General features: G+C 35.8%; 2 protein-coding genes across 4 annotated transcripts; one reads left to right on the top strand and one right to left on the bottom strand.

Moving 5' to 3' along the window:
• Positions 1-1,191: 1,191 nt before the first annotated feature.
• LOC126818714 (protein CA_C1420) lies at positions 1,192-3,795 on the bottom strand. The gene is made up of 4 exons (XM_050546250.2): positions 3,105-3,795; positions 2,794-2,921; positions 1,672-1,802; positions 1,192-1,431 (listed from the first exon to the last, which is right to left on the bottom strand). The coding sequence occupies exons 1-4, from the start codon at positions 3,563-3,565 to the stop codon at positions 1,210-1,212; spliced, it is 942 nt and encodes a 313-aa protein (XP_050402207.2). The 5' UTR covers positions 3,566-3,795; the 3' UTR covers positions 1,192-1,209.
• On the top strand, positions 3,638-19,217 carry LOC126818709 (organic cation transporter protein). Of its 3 annotated transcripts, none has more exons than XM_050546241.2 (10): positions 3,638-3,729; positions 5,744-6,152; positions 7,251-7,482; positions 10,068-10,257; positions 11,038-11,170; positions 11,706-11,806; positions 12,441-12,658; positions 13,309-13,429; positions 13,990-14,062; positions 17,107-19,217. In XM_050546241.2, the coding sequence occupies exons 2-10, from the start codon at positions 5,868-5,870 to the stop codon at positions 17,308-17,310; spliced, it is 1,557 nt and encodes a 518-aa protein (XP_050402198.1). In that variant the 5' UTR covers positions 3,638-3,729; positions 5,744-5,867; the 3' UTR covers positions 17,311-19,217. The 3 variants fall into 3 exon arrangements, with proteins under 3 accessions (XP_050402198.1, XP_050402199.1, XP_055956582.1); XM_050546242.2 differs by having other exon boundaries at positions 3,681-4,035; XM_056100607.1 differs by lacking the exon at positions 17,107-19,217 and having other exon boundaries at positions 3,681-4,035; positions 13,990-14,262.
• The last annotated feature ends 925 nt before the right edge of the window (positions 19,218-20,142 follow it).

The following is a 20,142-nucleotide window of genomic DNA, read 5'->3' as shown; positions in this document are numbered from 1 at the left end:
TTACTGTTGTATCGTCGGCCGTGGTGGCGGGGTCAGTTTTTGAAGCGGTATTTTCAGCCATGGCCGACAGTGACGAGTCCAAGAAAGGTGATCAAATGAGCACAACACACGTTGTCTGTCTTTACCAGTGGGTTCTTAATCAGTTTGTGTTAGAAAATCCCTACACCATGGTGCTAATCCAATAATCTACTATTATGCATTAATCCCCTTATTTCCAAATCTGAATGCACTGATTATTATTATGCAATGCGCCGACAATTTCATAGACAAGGTGTTTGTTATAGGGCATATAACATTTATCAGACAGCATATATAGAGAGTATTACGACTATATACTTATAAATAATCCTATTTCAAATGGGCTATATTTTAAGACAGCACGGAATTCTTTAGTGACTCTCGGTGTTAAATACCCAATATCAAAGAATAAAAAGTAGATCTCATCTTACCAAAGACCATATATCTAAAATTGATCAAAATCGATCATTTTGTAAGGCCATCTAGAATTCACTTTCATTTATATGGAGTCCCGAAATAACCTTGTTTGTGAGGCATGGACGTTAAACCCATATCTCCCCGCGCCATCTGTTTTTTCTCTGTAACAGAGCTTTAATATCGAAAATGGTGTTAAAATCATCTTTCCTGTTTATATTAATGGTCATCGTATTTATAACAAAATGAGATACACGAATGGCTAGACATATTTCGTGAGGTAAAGGTTTGCATTAAATATTACGAAACTATCTTTCCTTGAAATTGTATAGTTCTACCTGAATACAGCTAGGGGGGTTGGATGGCTGAATGGTTAGCGTGCGCGCGCAGTATCATTAAGTCTGTCATTGAGTCAACTGGCGTGGTTTCGATTCCCCAGTTGTACGTGACAAGGAGTAGGGTCGCCTGTCCAACCTCGTGGGTTTTCTCCGGGTCCTCCGGTTTCCTCCCACTGCTAAAGACCCCTACGCGCATGCGAATTATTGAAATAAAATTAAACTATATGTTGGTCCCGAAATGACCTAGTTTCTGTCGAGTTGACGCTAAACCCCATTTCCCTCCCTCCCTCTGAATACAGCTCAAAGTGAAATCATTGTCTATTATTGTCTAAGCTGAAATTATTATATTGCGCATGGGCAATAGTATCGCTAAGCAAGTTCACTCTTGAATCGTATCTATATAAAATGACTATTTAACAAATTAACAGAATAACATGATTTATTTTCTAAGGAATGATGCCACCATCATACCATAGTAACTTGGGTGATAATTGGCGTATAGTTGAGATTGCCAGGACATGATTCCACCAGAACTTGCTGATAACAAACCTTGCAACATGACCAAACCAGTGTATCCACAAGACTTAGCTTTAATAACATAACTAGCAGCTTCCTTTGTTAATGATTGTTCATCCAGATTTTCTACCCATTTTCCACACGCCTGTAAGACAAGTTGGCAATATTTCAGAATACAAATCAAGTTGTGGATTCGAATCCCAGCGTAGGCCAATACAAACATTTTCCTATCGACTATAAATTCCAGGAAGAGATGGTCGAATTTTGTATACAAGTCATGTGATAATCTGTACTTAACAAAGTCTGTGACTGTTAGCTTAAGTCCAGACTTGCCGACCTCATTTATAACTTTCTGAATACTGGTGATAAAATCTAGGTTACTCACATCATCGAATGGTTGAGCTGCATCTGAATAACCATAAGGACCATCTTTAGAGTGAGTATGAGCCAGATCAGCACTAATAATGACTACAGCTGTTTTCTTTTTACTTTCAAAGTATTTTCCAATATCATAACCTACAGGAAATGTGCAAACTCGTCATATTATATTGTTTTTATCTTCATTACGAACCCATTTGGTCATGTTCTCTGAGAAGTTTTATCGGGGTTTTCCGGCGTGGCTCCCCCATGTCAATGGAGCAGGACAGACTGCCTGGTAAGGGATAATGTATAGTCGTTAGGGTAGAACGAAACTCTTGAGGTCTAGTGTATACATTCGTTATGACTCACTATAAAATCGGATTCACTTTCATATAATTGAAATGAAATGTGGTTTAACGTACTACTGTACAGTACCGACTATGGGTTAATGAAGACGGACATACGGACATATGATGAAAATTTTGCCCGAACAGCGGCACTATGGCTTACTCTTATTTCGAATTCCAACTGTCAAGGGTTATTTTACATCCACGCCAATGTGTACACGGGACCTCGGTCATTCGCCCTATCCGAACGAACGACACGTTGTCCTTTGCCAAGCTTTCCGTCCCGCAACACGGACAAAAGGAACCACGAATACCCCCCCCCCCAAAAAAAAAACCCACCGATGAATTTTCTAGGCTGAAATGGGATAGAACACTGTACTTCCAGGTTAGCGAGCCAACGTCTTACTCTTTCACGTTTTTAGCTGCGCGTATTGAACAAATATGACACGGCCTAAGGATTCTCAATTCTCGGAAATCGTTGGTTATAGGGCAGATAATCAGAAAGTGTCTTTCCCAGGAAAGTCGGCGTATGTATATTTAAGCACTTCTGTCGTGGTCTCAATTCTAACAGCCTTGTTAGAGGTAACAAAATCGTAGATTAATTCACAAGAAAAGTATACATTAAATTACATAGGCGTACGAACTCAACGACAGTTAGGGGGGGGGGGGGCGGAACCCGAAATGCCCGAAAAAACTTTAGGGGGGCAGTTGCCCCCAATCCTGCCCCCTGGCTGGTACGCCTATGTAATAAATTATACTCTATCATATATTAAATGCAACTCCTGGTTTGCTTGTTATACCTAATTTCAACAGTTCGGGAATCATCGTTGGCATATCATCATTGTATCGCCTACTTGGCTGAGACAAGATAACCACTTTTGTTTGATTCAGGTTGGGCATAAAATGAAGAGGTATAACTTCACCCCATCTATAGGCAAAAAGAAAAAAGAGAAAATTTATTTGGAAAAAAAACGACTCTGTGAATTAAGTTCCAAAACATGCTAATCTTAACGGTTTATCTAAAGTATAAAATACAATTTTCAGTCCAAACATTTTTTGAAAAAAACAAAACAAATAGGCCTACATATAATTTATTTTTGAACCTACTTGCCTTAAAGGAAATGGTTCTGTGCTTTCTTCTGGTGGACCATAGGCACTTAACCCAGAAACGTTTCTCATAGAACCAAAGTGTTGAACAAGATCCCCGGAAATATGCACATCTGAATTTACTGATAGAGAAACATAAGGAGGTGGTCCCGTATTGTCGGTATTTGCATAGCCTTCCATCTTAGGATTCAAATAAAATAAGAAATTATTTATATCTGATATGCCATGCGGTGTGCTGAGTAGAATGAGGTCCGGTTGTAGCTCATTAACACTACTTCCAATCTGAGCACACGCAGTGTGGATCTTCCAAGCTTCCTCTAGTGCCGTTTTGTTAGTGGTGTGGAACTTGGAAGGATCCAAGGCAATGCCACCATGTGGCATAACAAACGCCCCTTTTATCTCACCCATCACAAAATCTATGGTAATAGTCAAGGTAACTAATACTGCAACTTCCGCTGATTTCATGGTTATAATTCTTTAGACTATGACAACACATGGCCCAGTTTTTATCTTTTCATTGTAAAGATTGGTGAGTGAAGGGAAGCAACTCCAGTTTTAAAAAAAAAAAAAAATGAAAACGAAGAACGCTGGCTGTCCTAGCTGCCAGGAAGAACAATATATTTTTACAAGTATTACAGTTTAAGATGTATTATTTAGCCTGTGGGATAATCACAACGTTAGATCTCCGATTTAGCCAATTACCATATTAAGAAAAACGATGACAGCAAATTAATGGTTGTTCAGTCACGTCAGGACAAATAAATTTACTGGACAGGGGGCGTAGCGGTAGTTTTGTTTATAATTTGCTGACAAACACGTGTTGTAAGAATTGCACAAACATCATGAAACAGACCTTGAACCATGTATATAAACTGCTTTAATCATTGCAACTGTTAATGTCATAATTGTACGACATGACACTGCTTATCTTTCAGGTACCGTACATAATATCATGGGTAGATAAGAAACCTACACCAGTATATCTCATCTAAATAATATTGTTATGGACTTTGGAATTAAATAATAAATAGAGGATATTTACGCATGAGTGAAAATATAAACGTTTTCTTGCTTAGAGATGAAAAAAAATATGTTATTCACGACAAAACGACAAATGTTCTATTTATTTTATGATTTTACAATCATTTTAGGTAAAAACAACATGGACTTACTGCTAGCCAGTGGAATAACACTTTTATTTCACTGATAAAACGCGGTATTCCACTACTGATCATAAAATAAATTACTGTATTGTATTGTGTCCTACGTTTGAACTTGCATATACATTTTGATGTAGGCCTATGTTTGATGCTTGATGAGCAGTGCCATAATTGTAACTTAGCTTGACACTCTCTGCTGAACATATTTCTGATAGAAATCGTTTTCGTTTTCATACACCGATTCGAGTCGTTGTCTTTATCCTTTCCCCATTGCAGTTTCTTGTGAACATTCCTCATATTATTCTTGATTGCAAATTGATTTCATTGATATAATGAATAATGATAGTTAATTATCTTTTCGGGCATATTTTGACATTGAGTTTATGAATGAAATATCAGAAAGTTCTTAATGGGAATTTTAAAAACATTTATGGGAAATGGCATGCTCATTTAAGATAATTTAAGTTTAGGTTGAATTTGGTAGGGTATTATAACTAATTTAGTAATTTTACCAAAAGAGAACTTTAGAATTTTTGATTGCAAATGGAGTTATATTGTCCTGTTCAAATTTTTGAAATCTTATTAACATGGTATGACAGAAAATTCTTTAACATAATTTGGTGAGATTGTTCATATTGGGGCATAAGGAAGCAAGAATCTATTTTCAAAATTTAAATAAATTTCAAGACTGACGAATTAACTCCTTTACCTTACTGAAAGCATAGGTCTACAGCCGGTGAAGGAATCACTTGTGACGGTAAAAACCAAATGAATGTAATGACAAAGCTGTTAGTGGGTGTCACTTAAATTATCTTTGTCGACATTGTACTGGTTTCTTGCAATATTGGCAATAAAAGTTGCAGACCACTATCAGATGATTACATCATTATTATAGGCCAGTGGCCAGCATGCCTAATCCGGCCCGCCAGACCCTTCCATTACATCTGAAAATTTATGAGTAATTTTATCTCTAAATGAAAAAAAAAAATCGAAATTGCTTATTGTTGGGCCCAAACTCTAAACAGGCGTTACTCTCTGTAGGATCAATTATCTTTGTAGGTCTATTTATAGCCTGCAGCATCACTCAGTGATGTGTCACTTGACATGGGCCTACTTTCATTTTATGTTATTGTTTGATTTATTGACATGCTTTGATATTTCTCTGAATATAACTATGAAGCAGAATAAAAAGAGCAGAATAAAAAGCGCAGAAAAAGTGCTTTGTTCCTTTTTACTTTATTCAATAACATCGAGGATATTGATGACCATATAATTAATGAACGTTGATTGTATTAACGGCTTGAAGAATGTTACATGTTTAACACTACCCCAGATTTATAGAGATTAACTATGGAACTCTGCTGTTTATTTAAATCAGTGTAGCGTTTGTTATTGTTTTAATCCTTATATTTTATTCAGTGTATAGTTCTTCCAGTAGTTCTGTGATATACTGTTAATCTAATAAAACCTTCTTATTTTGTAGATGATGTAGATTTAACAGAAAAAGAATATTAGAAGAAAGTAAATTAAGAATAAAAACTATAAAAAAGAGAAATGAAGATTATTTATGCAGTTTTTTGTTAATGAATTGTTAAAAATTAACAGCCATGTCAGACTTTGAAAGCATTATAGAAAAACTTCGACCTTTTGGTCCATATCAAATCCGTGTATTTATGCTTGTGTCGTTATTTGAGACACCATTAGCATGGGCCATGTTATTACCCATATTCACGTCTGCGCGACCTAGCTGGACATGTGATGGTCCAAACTTTACTAATATATCATCAAATTTAACAATATCAAATCAAAAAAATATAAACAGCTGTACACCTAGTCAAGATGTCTGCAGTGGTGTGAATTTTTCAAATGAATTTACATCTATTATTACTGAGGTACGTAAATCTATATTGATTTTCAACAAACTGAAAATTTCAGTCAAATTGATCCACTATGAACCAAGATTTTAGCGATTGAATTTTCGGCCTAGCCTCGATCATCATTACTAAAGTCGGCAGGATAAAAAACATAGTCTCGATTATCCATTTCATGATTAAATTATGAATGGATCCTAATCCAATAAACATCGCACGCTAGCGATGCCAACAGGAGTTGATTATGGCTTGGATAAGTTAATCAAACATACATTATGCAAGAGCTAAATCTGCCTATTGCAGGTCTTTCTTTAGGCCTGAAATGTTATCTAAATTATTAATTAGACATTAATTAATCTATCCAGACCATAATCAACTCTAGATGGCATCGCTAGCCTGCAATCTTTAGTGGATTATGAGCCGATTTACTGCATAACTTTCTTTCGCGATTTAATGATTAAATGCATAATCGAGACTATGCTGTTTATCGTACTGACTTCAGTAATGATGATCGAGGGTAGGCGGAAATTTCAATCGCTTAGTTTTCGGTTCAAAGTGGATCAATTTAAATGAAATTTTCAGCGAATTGCCCTTACATTATCTAGTTTTTACCTATTATAGTGAGAACTGCCAACTCGTTATCGAATCTCCCATAATGTATCTTTAATACATGTAGTTTATGAAGAAAAACCTCTCTGATTTTTTTCAGTGAATGGAAAAGCACTTTTCATTGGTCACTGTTATCAGTTTGTTGTTGATGAATTGTTATAATAATTAGCTAGAAACTGTGCAAACCTGTCCCAAAAAAGTTATTGCTTTACAAGATCAATGTGAAATGTAATAAAATGGGGTTTAATGTCCTACTGGGCTAATGAAGACAGGGCATACACAATGACTGAAATTTACAAAGACTAAGTGTTTCTGCCTAGTCTTCCTCAAATTTCAACTGTTGGGGGAACTTTTGGGTGCACAACAACAAATGCACTGCTGGCTGTCATGTTTTTTCCTGTGCCATGTGCAGGTGAATAATGCCTAGTGTAAAGTGTTTTACATGTGGCATAATTTCTTTAATGATTCAAGAACTCCAGATATGTTATATTATTATGCATCTTATTTCAGTGGAAACTAATATGTAATAATGATTATATTCCTGGTCTCATAACATCGATACAGATGGCAGGGGTAATGGTTGGCGCTATTATCACTGGACAATTAGCTGATTACTTTGGTCGGCGTAAAATTTTATTTCTTGAGTATGGATTGTTAATTTGTGTGTGGTTTGCGAGTGCATTTTCTAATTCATGGGAACTTTATACTGTACTTAGATTTGTTATTGGAGGGTTAGTTGGAGGTAAGTCATAAGCTGTTCAGATGTAATTCGTTTAAAAACTGCACAAAGAAATAATCAGACTTATTCTATCCACACCAATTTACTATCTCATCTTTGATTTAAAGAGGAATTTTTATTTTAAGAAAGAAATAAATACTTTTGAATAATATCCCATTCCAGATAACCCCACACTGATTTAATTATCACAAAATTCTAAAACTAATCTACTTTAAGTAATGAATGTCTCATAAGCATTCAACAAATTGTGTTACTAGAATTTAAACTGTGTACCGTACATCTTTGTGATGGTTGCCCAGATTTGTTTCAAAATGTGCATATAATCTAATTTAAACATATCTGGTGTTAATGCTGTAACTGTTTAGTTAAATCAAGGCCAAAACTACTAAATCACTTAATGCCTTGTCAAAAGTCAAAAGTTTTTCATAATTAATGTTTCTGGTTATATGGCATGATATCTAATCTAAGGACCCAATAACAATACTATTATATACTATACTATTCAAAAAAAGTAGGGGATATTTGATTTTGGGGGCATAATACTAAAATATGCAAATGACTACGAAAAAAGTCACTATAGAACCTAACAGAAGAAACATTTCCAGTTACATGTGACGCCCAAACGCACCAATAGCTACCGCATGGAATGCAGGTGATGCTTGGGATCATCATGGGGGTCCAACCCAAGATTTGCACGACTCTGACTTTGAATGTTACAGTCATTGTGGCATTGAATTCCAGGGTGGAAACATCAGTTTAATTGTTTTAGTGACCAGAAAACAAATTTTGATATGCGTCGGCTTACCCAAAATGAAAGGTTACGTGCCCTTGGCATGCTACAGATCGGCACAACACAGGCAGTTGTGGCGCGGACGATGAATGTTTCTCAGTCTGTCATAAGCAGGCTATGGTCCAGATACCGTGATACACAATCTGTACAGGACAGACCACACTCAGGTCTACCAAGGGCGACAACTCAAGCCCAGGATCGATTTATCCGTACCTTGGCCTTGAGAAATCGTGTCATCACAGCAAATCAGATCAGCGCTCGTCTTCAAACAGACACTGGTGTGAGAGTGAGTGGCCAGACGATTCGGAATCGACTGCATAGGGGTCACCTTCGCGCCGGACGTCCTCGCGTGATCCCTTGTTTGAGAGATCATCACATTCAGGCAAGACGTCGTTGGTGTAGGGATCGTCAACACTGGGATAATCGACGCTGGAGCAATGTGATGTTTTCAGATGAGTCAAGGTTCACTGTTGATTTTTTGGACAGACGTAGGAGGGTGTGGCGTCGTCGAAACGAGCGCTTCCAAGACGTTAACGTCATCAGACATGATCGATTTGGGGGTGGTTCTGTTATGGTGAGGCATCACTGTTGCTGGAAGAACGGCTTTACATGTTGTTGCAGGGCGTGTTACAGGCCAGTACTACCGGGACAACATCTTGGCAGTCCATGTTGTGCCGTTCGCACGACGTCATGGCCGCCGTTTCATCTTCCAGGATGACAACGCAAGATGTCACAGGGCCAGGATCGTTACAGGTTACCTCCAACAACAGAACATCACCACATTACCTTGGCCAGCATTGAGTCCCGACCTCTCCCCCATCGAGCATGTCTGGGACATGCTCGGACAGAGGTTACGTCAACGTCAACAACGTCCTGCCAATGTCCAAGAACTTGCTGCTGCGTTGCAACAGGAATGGGACAATCTGGACCAAAATGACCTTAGACGTCTCATTAGGAGTATGCCACGTCGGATCAATGCTTGTTTGGCAAACAGAGGAGGATTTACCCGTTACTGACTTGGTTGTGATGCTGTGGTAACTTTGCTGTTTGACCCCGGGTATCATTTTACCCTTATAATGGTCAGTCTGTGCCTTACTTAGTCTAACGATCATTTGGAATAAATCGATGAATGTGAACTTCATTTCATTTTGTCATTTGTTTCTTCGTCAGTTTCATTAGGTGACTTTAATAACACTTAAAAATCAAATATCCCCTACTTTTTTTGAATAGTATATAATTGCACAGTGAAATGTCCTAGGAACATTTTGAAACAAGTTCCAAGCTTCTAGGAGGGTCGGATGGCTGAATTGTTAGCACGTGCGCGCTGATCATAAGGCCTGTCATTGAGTCAACTGGTGTGGTTTCGAATTCCCGGTTGTACGTGACAAGGAGTAGAGTTGCCTGTCCAACCTCGTGGGTTCACTCTGGGCCCTCCGGTTTCTTCCAACTGCTAAAGACCCCAACGCGCAAGCGAATTATTGAAATAAAATTATTGAAATAAAATTATTGAAATAAAATTAAACCATATGTTAGTCCCGAAATGACCTAGTTTGTGTCGAGTGGACGTTAAACCCCATTTCTATCTCTCTCTCCAAACTTCTATCTTGGATCTTTTCAGAAAATGATTCTTTAAGTTTAAAATGAATTTCTATGGTAACCAACTGCTTATTTGCCTTAATTTGGCTATTTGAACAATTCGAACACTGCAATATTTATATGATTAGGTTCATATTATGTTTTTGATTAGAAGAAACATGTACCGGTATAGTCATTGAATCATCTTTTATATTTATTACAGGTACACTAGTTGTTAATTTTGTATTACCGTTAGAATTTATAACACCTAAATGGAGAACATTTTGTGGTTGTATTGGGTTTTGGGCTGTAGGACTAGCAACATTAGCTTTATGGGCGTATGTATTACGTGATTGGAGATATCTAACTATGGGTACATCAGCTTCCAGTATATTTCTCCTATTTTGTTGGTGGTGAGCAAGTATTATAATAGTTGTTTCTGTTTTCTTAATAAAGTTATGACCAACAAAAACATCACAACATAGCAATTATCACCCAACAATTAATGTTGTGTCCAGAGGGAGTAATCCCTGATATCACACACCAAACTTGATGTTGTCTCAACCTTTTGGTCTCTGAACACGCCCCTGACAGTGTATGGCACTTGCGATATTTATACTCACATGTAGGATGCTTCAACTTGGTCTTAATTGCTTTCTCCTATTTTTGTTATAGAATAATATTATGAGTCTGATATTTAACGTTACATTCAAGAGCAAGAATATATAACAATAATAACGAGAAGAATATAGCTGTTGCTATGTTTGACACTAAGCACATTTTAAATGATGCAAACCCTAATGTCAAAATGACATGTCACTCTAAGTGTTAGACAATGTGTGAATTAGCGATCTTAACATGAAAGCAAATAGTATAAAACACAATGATAGCATCTGCTAGTATTCAAATTAAATGATCAAAAAGTGGAATACCTGTTGTAATAATTATCTTGATTAATTCATTGTGGGCATTTTATGCAATTTGTATCTATAGTTTTATATTTTCGTGTCATTAGAAATATCGTACTACCTGGTAAAAAGATATAGGTCGAAAAGATGATCTGTTTATTTTGAAAGGAATATATTAGAAATATCATATCATATTTGTATGATAGTCTGTTTTTAACAATAACTAGAAAGTTTAATTTCTCGTTGCTGAAAAATTTTACCAATATCTGTATTGTGTTATTTCAGGTTTGTACCTGAAAGTCCACGTTGGTTGATAAGTCGAGGTAGATTAAAGGAAGCCATGGTTATATTAAATGAAATGGCTGTATGTAATAACAGATCAGCACCAGAATATGATCAATTAAAATCGTGTATGGAGGTAAATTGTTGTTAAGAGAACTATATACATGACCTTAATTAGCTAGCTGATTAGTTGAGGTAACGTTTTTCCTGGCTTACAGATTCAAAAAATAGCATGAAGGAGATAAGTGCTGTAAAGAAAATTTCCCCAAAATACAGAATATCTTACACTGACTCATTAGCTGGAATATATTAAGTATAGTAATAACCTTCCAGAATTTGAGTTAATATACATTTATTATAATATTAGCAAATTGTTTTATATTAGATAGGGGGGTTGGGTGGCTGAATGGTTAGCATGTGCGTGCTGTACCATAAAGTCTGTCATTGAGTCAACTGGCGTGGTTTCAAATCCCCGGTTGTACGTGGCAAGGAGTAGGGTTGCCTGTCCAACCTCGTGGGTTTTCTCCGGTTTCCTCCCACTGCTAAAGACCCCTACGCACAAGCGAATTATTGAAATAAAATTAAACCTTGTGTTAGTCCCGAAATGACCTAGTTTGTGTCGAGTGGACGTTAAACCCCATTTCTCTCTCTCTCTCTCTCTTTTATTTTAGATTGAAAAAAGAAAAATACAAGAACAGAAGAAGTTTAGTTACTGCCATTTGTTTAGTTCATGGAAATTAACCAAAGGAACTCTTATTCTTATGTACAGCTGGTAAGTTTTAAAACAGAAATCCTTAATAGATTTATTGTCAGAATTTACATGTCTTTATGGTTGATTAGGAATCATATGTCAGAACTCCTTATTTTTTTTTTTTATGGTTGATTAGGGATCCTATGTTTGAATTTGGGTAACTACAGTGTTCTTGTCTTGTTTACAATTAGGGGCATGCAAATAAGATCAATGATCTGTCATTGAGTTAAGTGGCATGGTTTCGATCTCATACTGATTGTGACAATGGGTAGGGTCAACTAAATAACTTTGTGGGTTTCTCCAGGTCCTCCGGTTTGTTCCCTTATGCTCAAACAAATTGTTGAAATAGAATGGTACCATATGTTAATTGTGTTGAGTGGACTATAAATCCCATTTCCTTTTCTCTGTATACAATTGTTGGCAATTGTTGGCACTCTTCAAGTGGTTGATTAGAATCTATATTTTTCTGCATTCAAATCTAGCAACAAGCTATATGTACCGGTACCTTATACTGAATATGTTTGACAGTTGTTTGAAAATAAAAAATCAAATTGTTAAAAAACTATTAAATATCAAAACCCTTTCAGTTTCCGAATTGATTTAAGGGTGTGAGTACTGCTGCTAATGAAAAGTTAATTTATATTTTATTCTATAGGTTTGTTTCCAGCTCTGTTTATTATGGTTTGAATTTTAATACGAAGAATCTCTCAGGAAACCGTTATTTAAATGTTTTTATATCTGGTTTAGTGGAAATTCCAGCCCTTATTTTTGTTGTTTTGATAAATAATAAAATTGGACGACGTAAAACGATAGCCATCTTAATGTTGATTGCTGGTACATTCTGTGTGTCTATACTTATAGTAGATGTATTAGGTATGTAATATATTATGTCAACTAAAAATTTGTATTTTTGGACCAGTAATCTTGTTGTTCTTGGTGGTGTGGTGGGGTGCGGTTGGGAATGGGGGGGGGGGGTAATGTATGATCGTCATGCATGTTACTGGGACGATTTTTTGTATCGATTGACCGACGTCATACTCGGTTCCTGGTCCATACTTATTATTTTAAATGAAAGTTAAAGCTGTATGTAATTGACATTTACATTGTTATTTTAAACATTTGAGATCAGTATCTAAATTGATAATGAATACATTATATTTTTATGGAGTATTTAAGGCAATCCTTCAAAACTGACTTTCCATATAAAGTGATGATTGACATGAAATGAATAAAACATGCTTGATCACTGATGTAATGTGATTAAAATTTAAAAGTTTATATAAGGTGTTAATTAAATTCAGTATAGAATCTGCATTTACACTTAAGAATTATCACTGTGCTAAGACTTATCACTGTGTTATGATTGTACTATTTATTGCTCTTTCCTGAAAGTTGCATCTTATGGTTAAAAGGTATATTGTATATGAAATTAAAAATATCAAACTTCTTGGTGATAATACTGCTGCTTATTCAGAACAGTTTATCTAAAACTTGTTAAATTTGATGTTGGTTTCGTGTTTTAGGGAAGTTAGAAGAATGGCCAGCATTAACTTTAACTTTAGCTATGATAGGCAAATCTGGTATAGCAGGAGGCTGGGCAGCAGTACAAGTTTTCTCAGCAGAAACATTCCCCACTGTTGTAAGGTAAAAATTTCTCGTAATAGAAATCTATATTGAAAATTGTTGCTGTATTGTTTAATTGTTAACACATAAATAAATACAACACTAAAGCTAATAATACCCTGTCCCTTGCATAACACCTATCATAACTTATATTGAGATTTATGCATTGGTATGTGTTCAGAGTGACATGGTATTCTTGGAAAGATTTGAATTTGACAACTAATATTTATGCTATAAACCATAACACATACTTTTGGAAAATAGCTACTTATTTATTTGGGCAGCGTTTCATAGAGTATCCTCTCTATACGTATCAACTATCAAGCTAATTCTGAAAGATTAACACCCTTGTGATTCCATGTCCTTTGACCTTCTTGTCGTCATGTATGGTTTCTTGTTACAGTTTTTCTGTATATATTTGCCTCACATTTTTGTATTACTGTATTACCTTGAAAAGTCACCTAAATAAATTAGTATCTGTTTTTCCATAAGTATTTGTTATGGTTTATTGCTCTATCAAGTAACTAAATGCCTCTAAACGATTAATATTTATGCTGTATAATTTGATTGTATAATTTTAGGAATCTAGGTATTGGTGCATGTTCAACATTTGCTAGAATTGGTGGAATAGTCGCTCCCCAATTAGTATATTTGGTAGGTAACAGATTGAAACATTCAAGAACAGTCAAGACATTTTGAAACTTTACTACTGCACAGTTTATTGCAGTGTTTTCCAGTCTGGGGTCGACAAAGGGGGGTTGGATGGCCAAATGGTTAGCATGTGCACGCTGTATCATAAGGTCTGTCATTGTGTGAACTGGTGTGGCTTCGAGTAGGGTCGACTGTCCAACCTCGTGGGGTTTTTTGTCCCCCGCCTTTCGAAGAAAGCAGGGGACTATTAAAATGGGTTCGTCCGTCTGTCTGTCCGTCTGTCTGTCTGTCTGTCACACTTTTTGGGACACAATAACTCTCTTCCTAATTGAGCTAGAATGTTCAAACTTGGTGTATGTGTTTATTAGGTCAATGCCTTGATGGAGTTCGAAGATGAGCATTTTCCGCTTAGGGTAAGCAGAGATAAGCAATTTGATTGGTTGATGCTTTGGGACACGATAACTCTCTTCCTAATTGGGCTAGAATGTTCAAACTTGGTGTATGTGTTGATTAGGTCAATGCCTTGATGGAGTTCGAAGATGAGCATTTTCCGCTTAGGGTAAGCAGAGATAAGCAATTTGATTGGTTGATGCTTTGGGACACGATAACTTTTAATTGAGCTAGAATGTTCAAACTTGGTGTATGTGTTTATTAGGTCAATGCCTTGATGGAGTTCGAAGATGAGCATTTTCCGCTTAGGGTAAGCAGAGATAAGCAATTTGATTGGTTGATACTTTGGGGCACGATAACTCTCTTCCTAATTGAGCTAGAATGTTCAAACTTGGTGTATGTGTTGATTAGGTCAATGCCTTGATGGAGTTCGAAGATGAGCATTTTCCGCTTAGGGTAAGCAGAGATAAGCAATTTGATTGGTTGATGCTTTGGGACACGATAACTTTAGTTCTAATTAAGTGAGATTGATGAAACTTGGTGTATAGTTTCATTACAGTAATACCTTGACTAAGTTCGATAATGAGCATTTTCTGCTCAGGGTAAGCAGAGCGATAAGCAATTTGATTGGCCGAGACTTTGGAACACAATAACCCTCCTTCTAATTGAGCTAGAATGTTCAAACTTGGTGTTGGTGTTTATTAGGTCAATGCCTTGATGGAGTGTGAAGATAAGCATTTTCTGCTTAGGATAAGCAAAGATAAGCAATTTGATTGGTTGATGCTTTGTTTGGGACACAATAACTTTAGTTTCAATTAAGTGAGAGTGATGAAACTTGGTGTATAGTTTCATTACACCAATACCTTGACTAAGTTCGATGATGAGCATTTTTTGCTCAGGGTAAGCAGAGCGATAAGCAATTTGATTGGCCGAGTCTTTGGAACACAATAACCCTCCTTCTAATTGAGCTAGAATGTTCAAACTTGGTGTAGGTGTTTATTAGGTCAATGCCTTGATGGAGTGCGAAGATAAGCATTTTCGGCTTAGGGTAAGCAAATATAAGCAATTTGATTGGTTGATGCTTTGGGACACGATAACTTTAGTTCCAATTAAGTGAGAGTGATGAAACTTGGTGTATAGTTTCATTACATCAATACCTTGACTTAGTTCGATGATGAGCATTTTCTGCTCAGGGTAAGCAGAGCGATAAGCAATTTGATTGGCCAAGACTTTGGAACACAATAACCCTCCTTCTAATTGAGCTAGAATGTTCAACCTTGGTGTAGGGGTTAATGAGGTCAATGCCTTGATGGAGTGCGAAGATGATCATTTTCTGCTTAGAGTAAGCAGAGATAAGCAATTTGATTGGTTGATGCTTTGGAAGTGGAACACGATAACTTTAGTTCTAATTAAGTGAGAGTGATGAAACTTGGTGTATAGTTCATTACATCAATACCTTGACTAAATTCGATGATGAGAATTTTTTGCTTAGGCCAACGAGCAATAAGCATGTTGATTGGTCAAACTCTTCTTCTAATTGAGGTAGAATGTTTAAACTTGATGTAGATGTTCGTCTTGACTGAGTTCAATGATTAACATATTGAGCTAAAGCTAAGCAGAGATAAGCAATTTCCTGCTTTGGGACAAGATAACTTTGATTCTATCTGATAGAGAGTGATGAAACTTAGTTTATAGTTGATAATCAGTTTGATTGCTTGATACTTTGGAAAAAAATAGATGTGCGATTAATTAATATGTGTCATCTATTTATTTGGGGATTTCGGCGGGGGACATCAGCCTCACTGTTGGCTTGTCCCACTGGTAAAGACCCCCACGCACAAGTGAATTATTGAAATAAAAATTGAACCATATGTTAGTCCTGAAATGACCTAGTTTGTGTTGAGTGGACGTTAAACCCCATCTCTTTCTCTCTGGGGCCCACAAAGTCAAAGTGGTCGACAGGGGTTGTTAGTTAAGCTCTAAATATATGTAACCGGTGACAGCCAAATGAGTCACTTGGGGTAAAAAGTAATATTTGAGTTATGCATATATTCAGAAAGTACATGTTATAAGCTTTTCAATGATGTATAAAATGTAAAGATTGGATGTAAATAAGGTTTGTTTTTAGCATCGATTTTAATGACACTACTTACAAAACACCCAATTTATACACTAAATTAACTAAATATTTAAATTTGTCTAGATTACTCCAATAATAGACAAGTTAAAGCATCAGATGTCGCAAAAAAAAATTGTTTTAAAGTTAGCTCAAGTAGCTATTTTATATCGTAGTGTTAAATGGGCATGTCCGACTTCAGACTCATTTGGCCGTCACCGGTCACATATATGTACCTGAATTAGAGACTGAAACAGAAAGATTAATGTCCATTAGGTGATTTCGGGATTCAAATTAAATCAATTATTCGCTTGGATGTAGAGGTCTTTAGCTGTGAGATAAAACAGACGAAATCTGGACTGGCGACCCTACTCCTTGGGATCAAAACCACGCCACTTGAATTAATGACAGACCTTATGATTTAAAGTGCATGCAATAGACCACCCAACCACCCTGAAATGAATGAATTTAAATCCTAAAATATATATTGAAGTACAGAGACTAGGATTTCAGAAAGTCAGCGTATATTGCATATTTTCAGGGCAATGTGTGGAAACCGATACCATTCACAATATTTGGTATTATTGCTATACTGTGTGGAGTGTTAATGATATTTATGGTGGAAACAGTTGGTCAACCATTACCAGATCACATCAACAAGAAAATAAAGGTCATTACAGCTGACAATGGTGATACAAATTTTGAGGAAGTTCCTCTTTCCAATCATGACACAACACAATTATAATCTCCATTTTAACAAGACCCTGATGGTCATTTCAGGGAATTTTGAATTCCATACAAACTTCAATATTAATATTGTGAAAGTTGAGTCTCTATTGGTGTCAAAAAATGGTTCAGTTCCATTGCACTACACCAGGCAATCTGGCAGCAGGACTGCCAGGTGTGGCTATTAATTGTGAAGTAAAAAGAGTTGGCCTTATTAAATATGAAATCCTTATACAGCATTTAGTAATTGAATATAAAAACACAAATTTATATGAAAAACAATCACTGATTTTATTTCACACTATGTTTCAAAAAGTTAAAGGAGCCAAGTCGCTAATATTTGGAACCTAGAAATTGACACAAATGGGTTGCAACGCATATAATAATGTAATCTAATTGTATATAAACTGATTTACATTCAATTGTTACATTGACTCTAATTTCAAATCAGTTATGTCCAATGAAATACGGCACGAGTCTCGCCCGAATGTCAATTTCTAGCGTCTGGTTATTCTAGTCTATTGCGCATACTCTCATGGCGTCACCGTTTGAAATGAGTAGTCGAATATGTCTAGCCTAAATCTTTTTGGTCACTTGTTACAAATGACGCTGAAATGCACTATGGTACACAATTCATGTACCAATGGTAAAATGTTTATTTTGTCTTATATATTGGATATCAGAAGCCTACCTTTTCCCGGTAAGATCACAACATCAATGTTGATTTGAACTGACAAATAATTTGTGTTTTCAACATGTAAGTCTTTGGATGATATTGAGTTAGAGACTTAGCTACTTTAAATATGAATGAATATAGGTCTCTAGTTAAAGTTATTCATATCCTGCAATGTATTCATATCCTGTAACATTGGGCCTCCCAAATTAGGCCCAGCATTTTCTACAACTGGCCAGTTTGATTTGCAAATTTACCAGGATTCAGTATCCTCTGCAGACTGTATAAACAAGGCAGCACGTCCTGTAAGTGCCAGAGAATTGAGAGAAAATCTTTTAATCCGATCGAATCCAAGTTAGCAGAATATCTACTCTTTGTATTTTGGTTTTGTTTTCATAATTAAATGTTAAATAATCCAATTGAGTACAATTTAGCATGAACTAAGCCATAAAGAATACATATTATCTGAAAAAAATAGCTTTGACACATTATTTTTATACAAGTATTATACACAAATCAGGATCTCAGTTTTATATCAAATGTTTATTAGTCACTTATACAGTGGTCTTCCTTTTGTTTAATTGCTATAAATGTCCAAAAATTTGTTTTATGACAATAAAATAATCCATGACCCTGTTGTATTTATATAAAATTAACTCTACCCTATGTGATGGATACACTTAATCACTTCTCCACAGGAGTGAAAATGGAATTTAACTAAAATTTATTCAACTGTATTTTATTTATTTTATATTATATTTTGATTTGATTATAATTTTATTTGTGCTTGGTATATCAGTTGTTACAAATTAAATAAACTCTTTATTCCATGGTTGATGATGCAGAAGAGATTGAACAATTTAGCATTGTTGGACATTCAAGGTAGCTTGTACTTTTCTATATAAATCAAATCCATAATATTTTTATGTAATTCAATTTCCATATAAACATAACATGTTTACCTTGGTGCCCACATGTCTTGATCCAGTACATAGACGACTGTACTGCTGGTTGTTGTGGGTGTATTAGGAGGTCTAACAAGTCACATAGTAGCAGAGAAAGCCTTTTAATAAGAAATTAATGTTTTGTCTGCAACATCTGTGCGGAAGTAGTTGAGTCAGAGGAAACCAATTTATAAGAATTGGTGAAAGCCAAAATTTAACATCAGGATATTTTAATACTATATTTTGCTACAGGTACCTGCTTGTAATATGTATTGATGTCAAAGTAATAAATTTTGAATTTGTTTAAAAGTATTTGTCTTAACTTGTCGAATGTTCCAATATATTAATTATGTTCCAATATATTAATTGCGAAATTTCTTAGAGTTTTAAAAATAAAAAGTCATATAAACTGAGCTTTGGGCATTTCCATACCATCCACATAGTTGAATGAACGATCCAAGGGTGGTTTGGAGAAAGAAAAACAAATGGGGTTTAACATGCCCTCAACACAGACTACAACATAGTTATGTTGGGCGTAGGGTTCTTTAGCAGTGGGACGGTCGACCGACAGAATAAACAAAGTTGGGCAGGCAACCCTACTTTTGACATATATAAGCTATCCATAGCAACCCTGCCACTTGTGATCTAAAGCACACACTAGACCACATCACCTCGAGGGTGTTTGAGGATACACAGCATATTCTTGTATTCCCAATAAATGTTAAATCAAATGGGGAAATTCTCTTTGTCCAATATTTCTGAACATTTTTTTTTTCAAACTTTCCTCATTCATACATTTGGAACTGAGCATATAAAGAACTTATCAGTCATTGGGAGGTAGTTTATGGGTGTTGATTACGAGTAACAGATTGTTAACCCCGTTCCTTCCAAAATGACACAGCACAGGATGTTGATGACCAAATCTTCTAGACATCCTCTCCCAAATGACTTTCAATGAACATTTCGATACAATTTGATAATATTAAAAGGTCTTCACCATCTTGATTTTTTTTCTATGCCCTGTCAAAATCATGTCTATTTGCCAAAACCTTGCAGAAAATGTGACCAGTCAACAAAAAATGCCATGCAAAAACAGCATTGTTAAATATAGATCACCTTTTAAAAATCTTGTGGGTGGCTGTAGTAGAAGGTAAAGTTATTATCTGATTGACTTCAAATTGATTACTTTAAAAATATCTTTTGGACACTTCAGAGAACAAAAGTTATCCGACTG

Source organism: Patella vulgata, chromosome 4 (genome assembly GCF_932274485.2).
Source record: "Patella vulgata chromosome 4, xgPatVulg1.2, whole genome shotgun sequence".
NCBI lineage: Eukaryota > Metazoa > Mollusca > Gastropoda > Patellidae > Patella > Patella vulgata.
Note: the sequence above shows the minus strand (reverse complement) of the source record. Positions and strands in the feature narration are given on the sequence as shown.

What these genes read in the sequence shown, in the direction of transcription:
- LOC126818714 (XM_050546250.2), bottom strand. Translation starts at nt 3,565, where the DNA reads ATGAAATCAGCGGAAGTTGCAGTATTAGTTACCTTGACTATTACCATA. An exon ending in TCCCGAACTGTTGAAATTAG is followed by an intron (nt 1,803 to 2,793) that starts GTATAACAAGCA and finishes CATTTCCTGTAG; the next exon opens with GTTATGATATTGGAAAATAC. An exon ending in CAGCTCAACCATTCGATGAT is followed by an intron (nt 1,432 to 1,671) that starts GTGAGTAACCTA and finishes CTTGTCTTACAG; the next exon opens with GCGTGTGGAAAATGGGTAGA.
- LOC126818709 (XM_050546241.2), top strand. Translation starts at nt 5,868, where the DNA reads ATGTCAGACTTTGAAAGCATTATAGAAAAACTTCGACCTTTTGGTCCA. An exon ending in TATTGGAGGGTTAGTTGGAG is followed by an intron (nt 7,483 to 10,067) that starts GTAAGTCATAAG and finishes TATTTATTACAG; the next exon opens with GTACACTAGTTGTTAATTTT. An exon ending in ACTTATAGTAGATGTATTAG is followed by an intron (nt 12,659 to 13,308) that starts GTATGTAATATA and finishes TTCGTGTTTTAG; the next exon opens with GGAAGTTAGAAGAATGGCCA.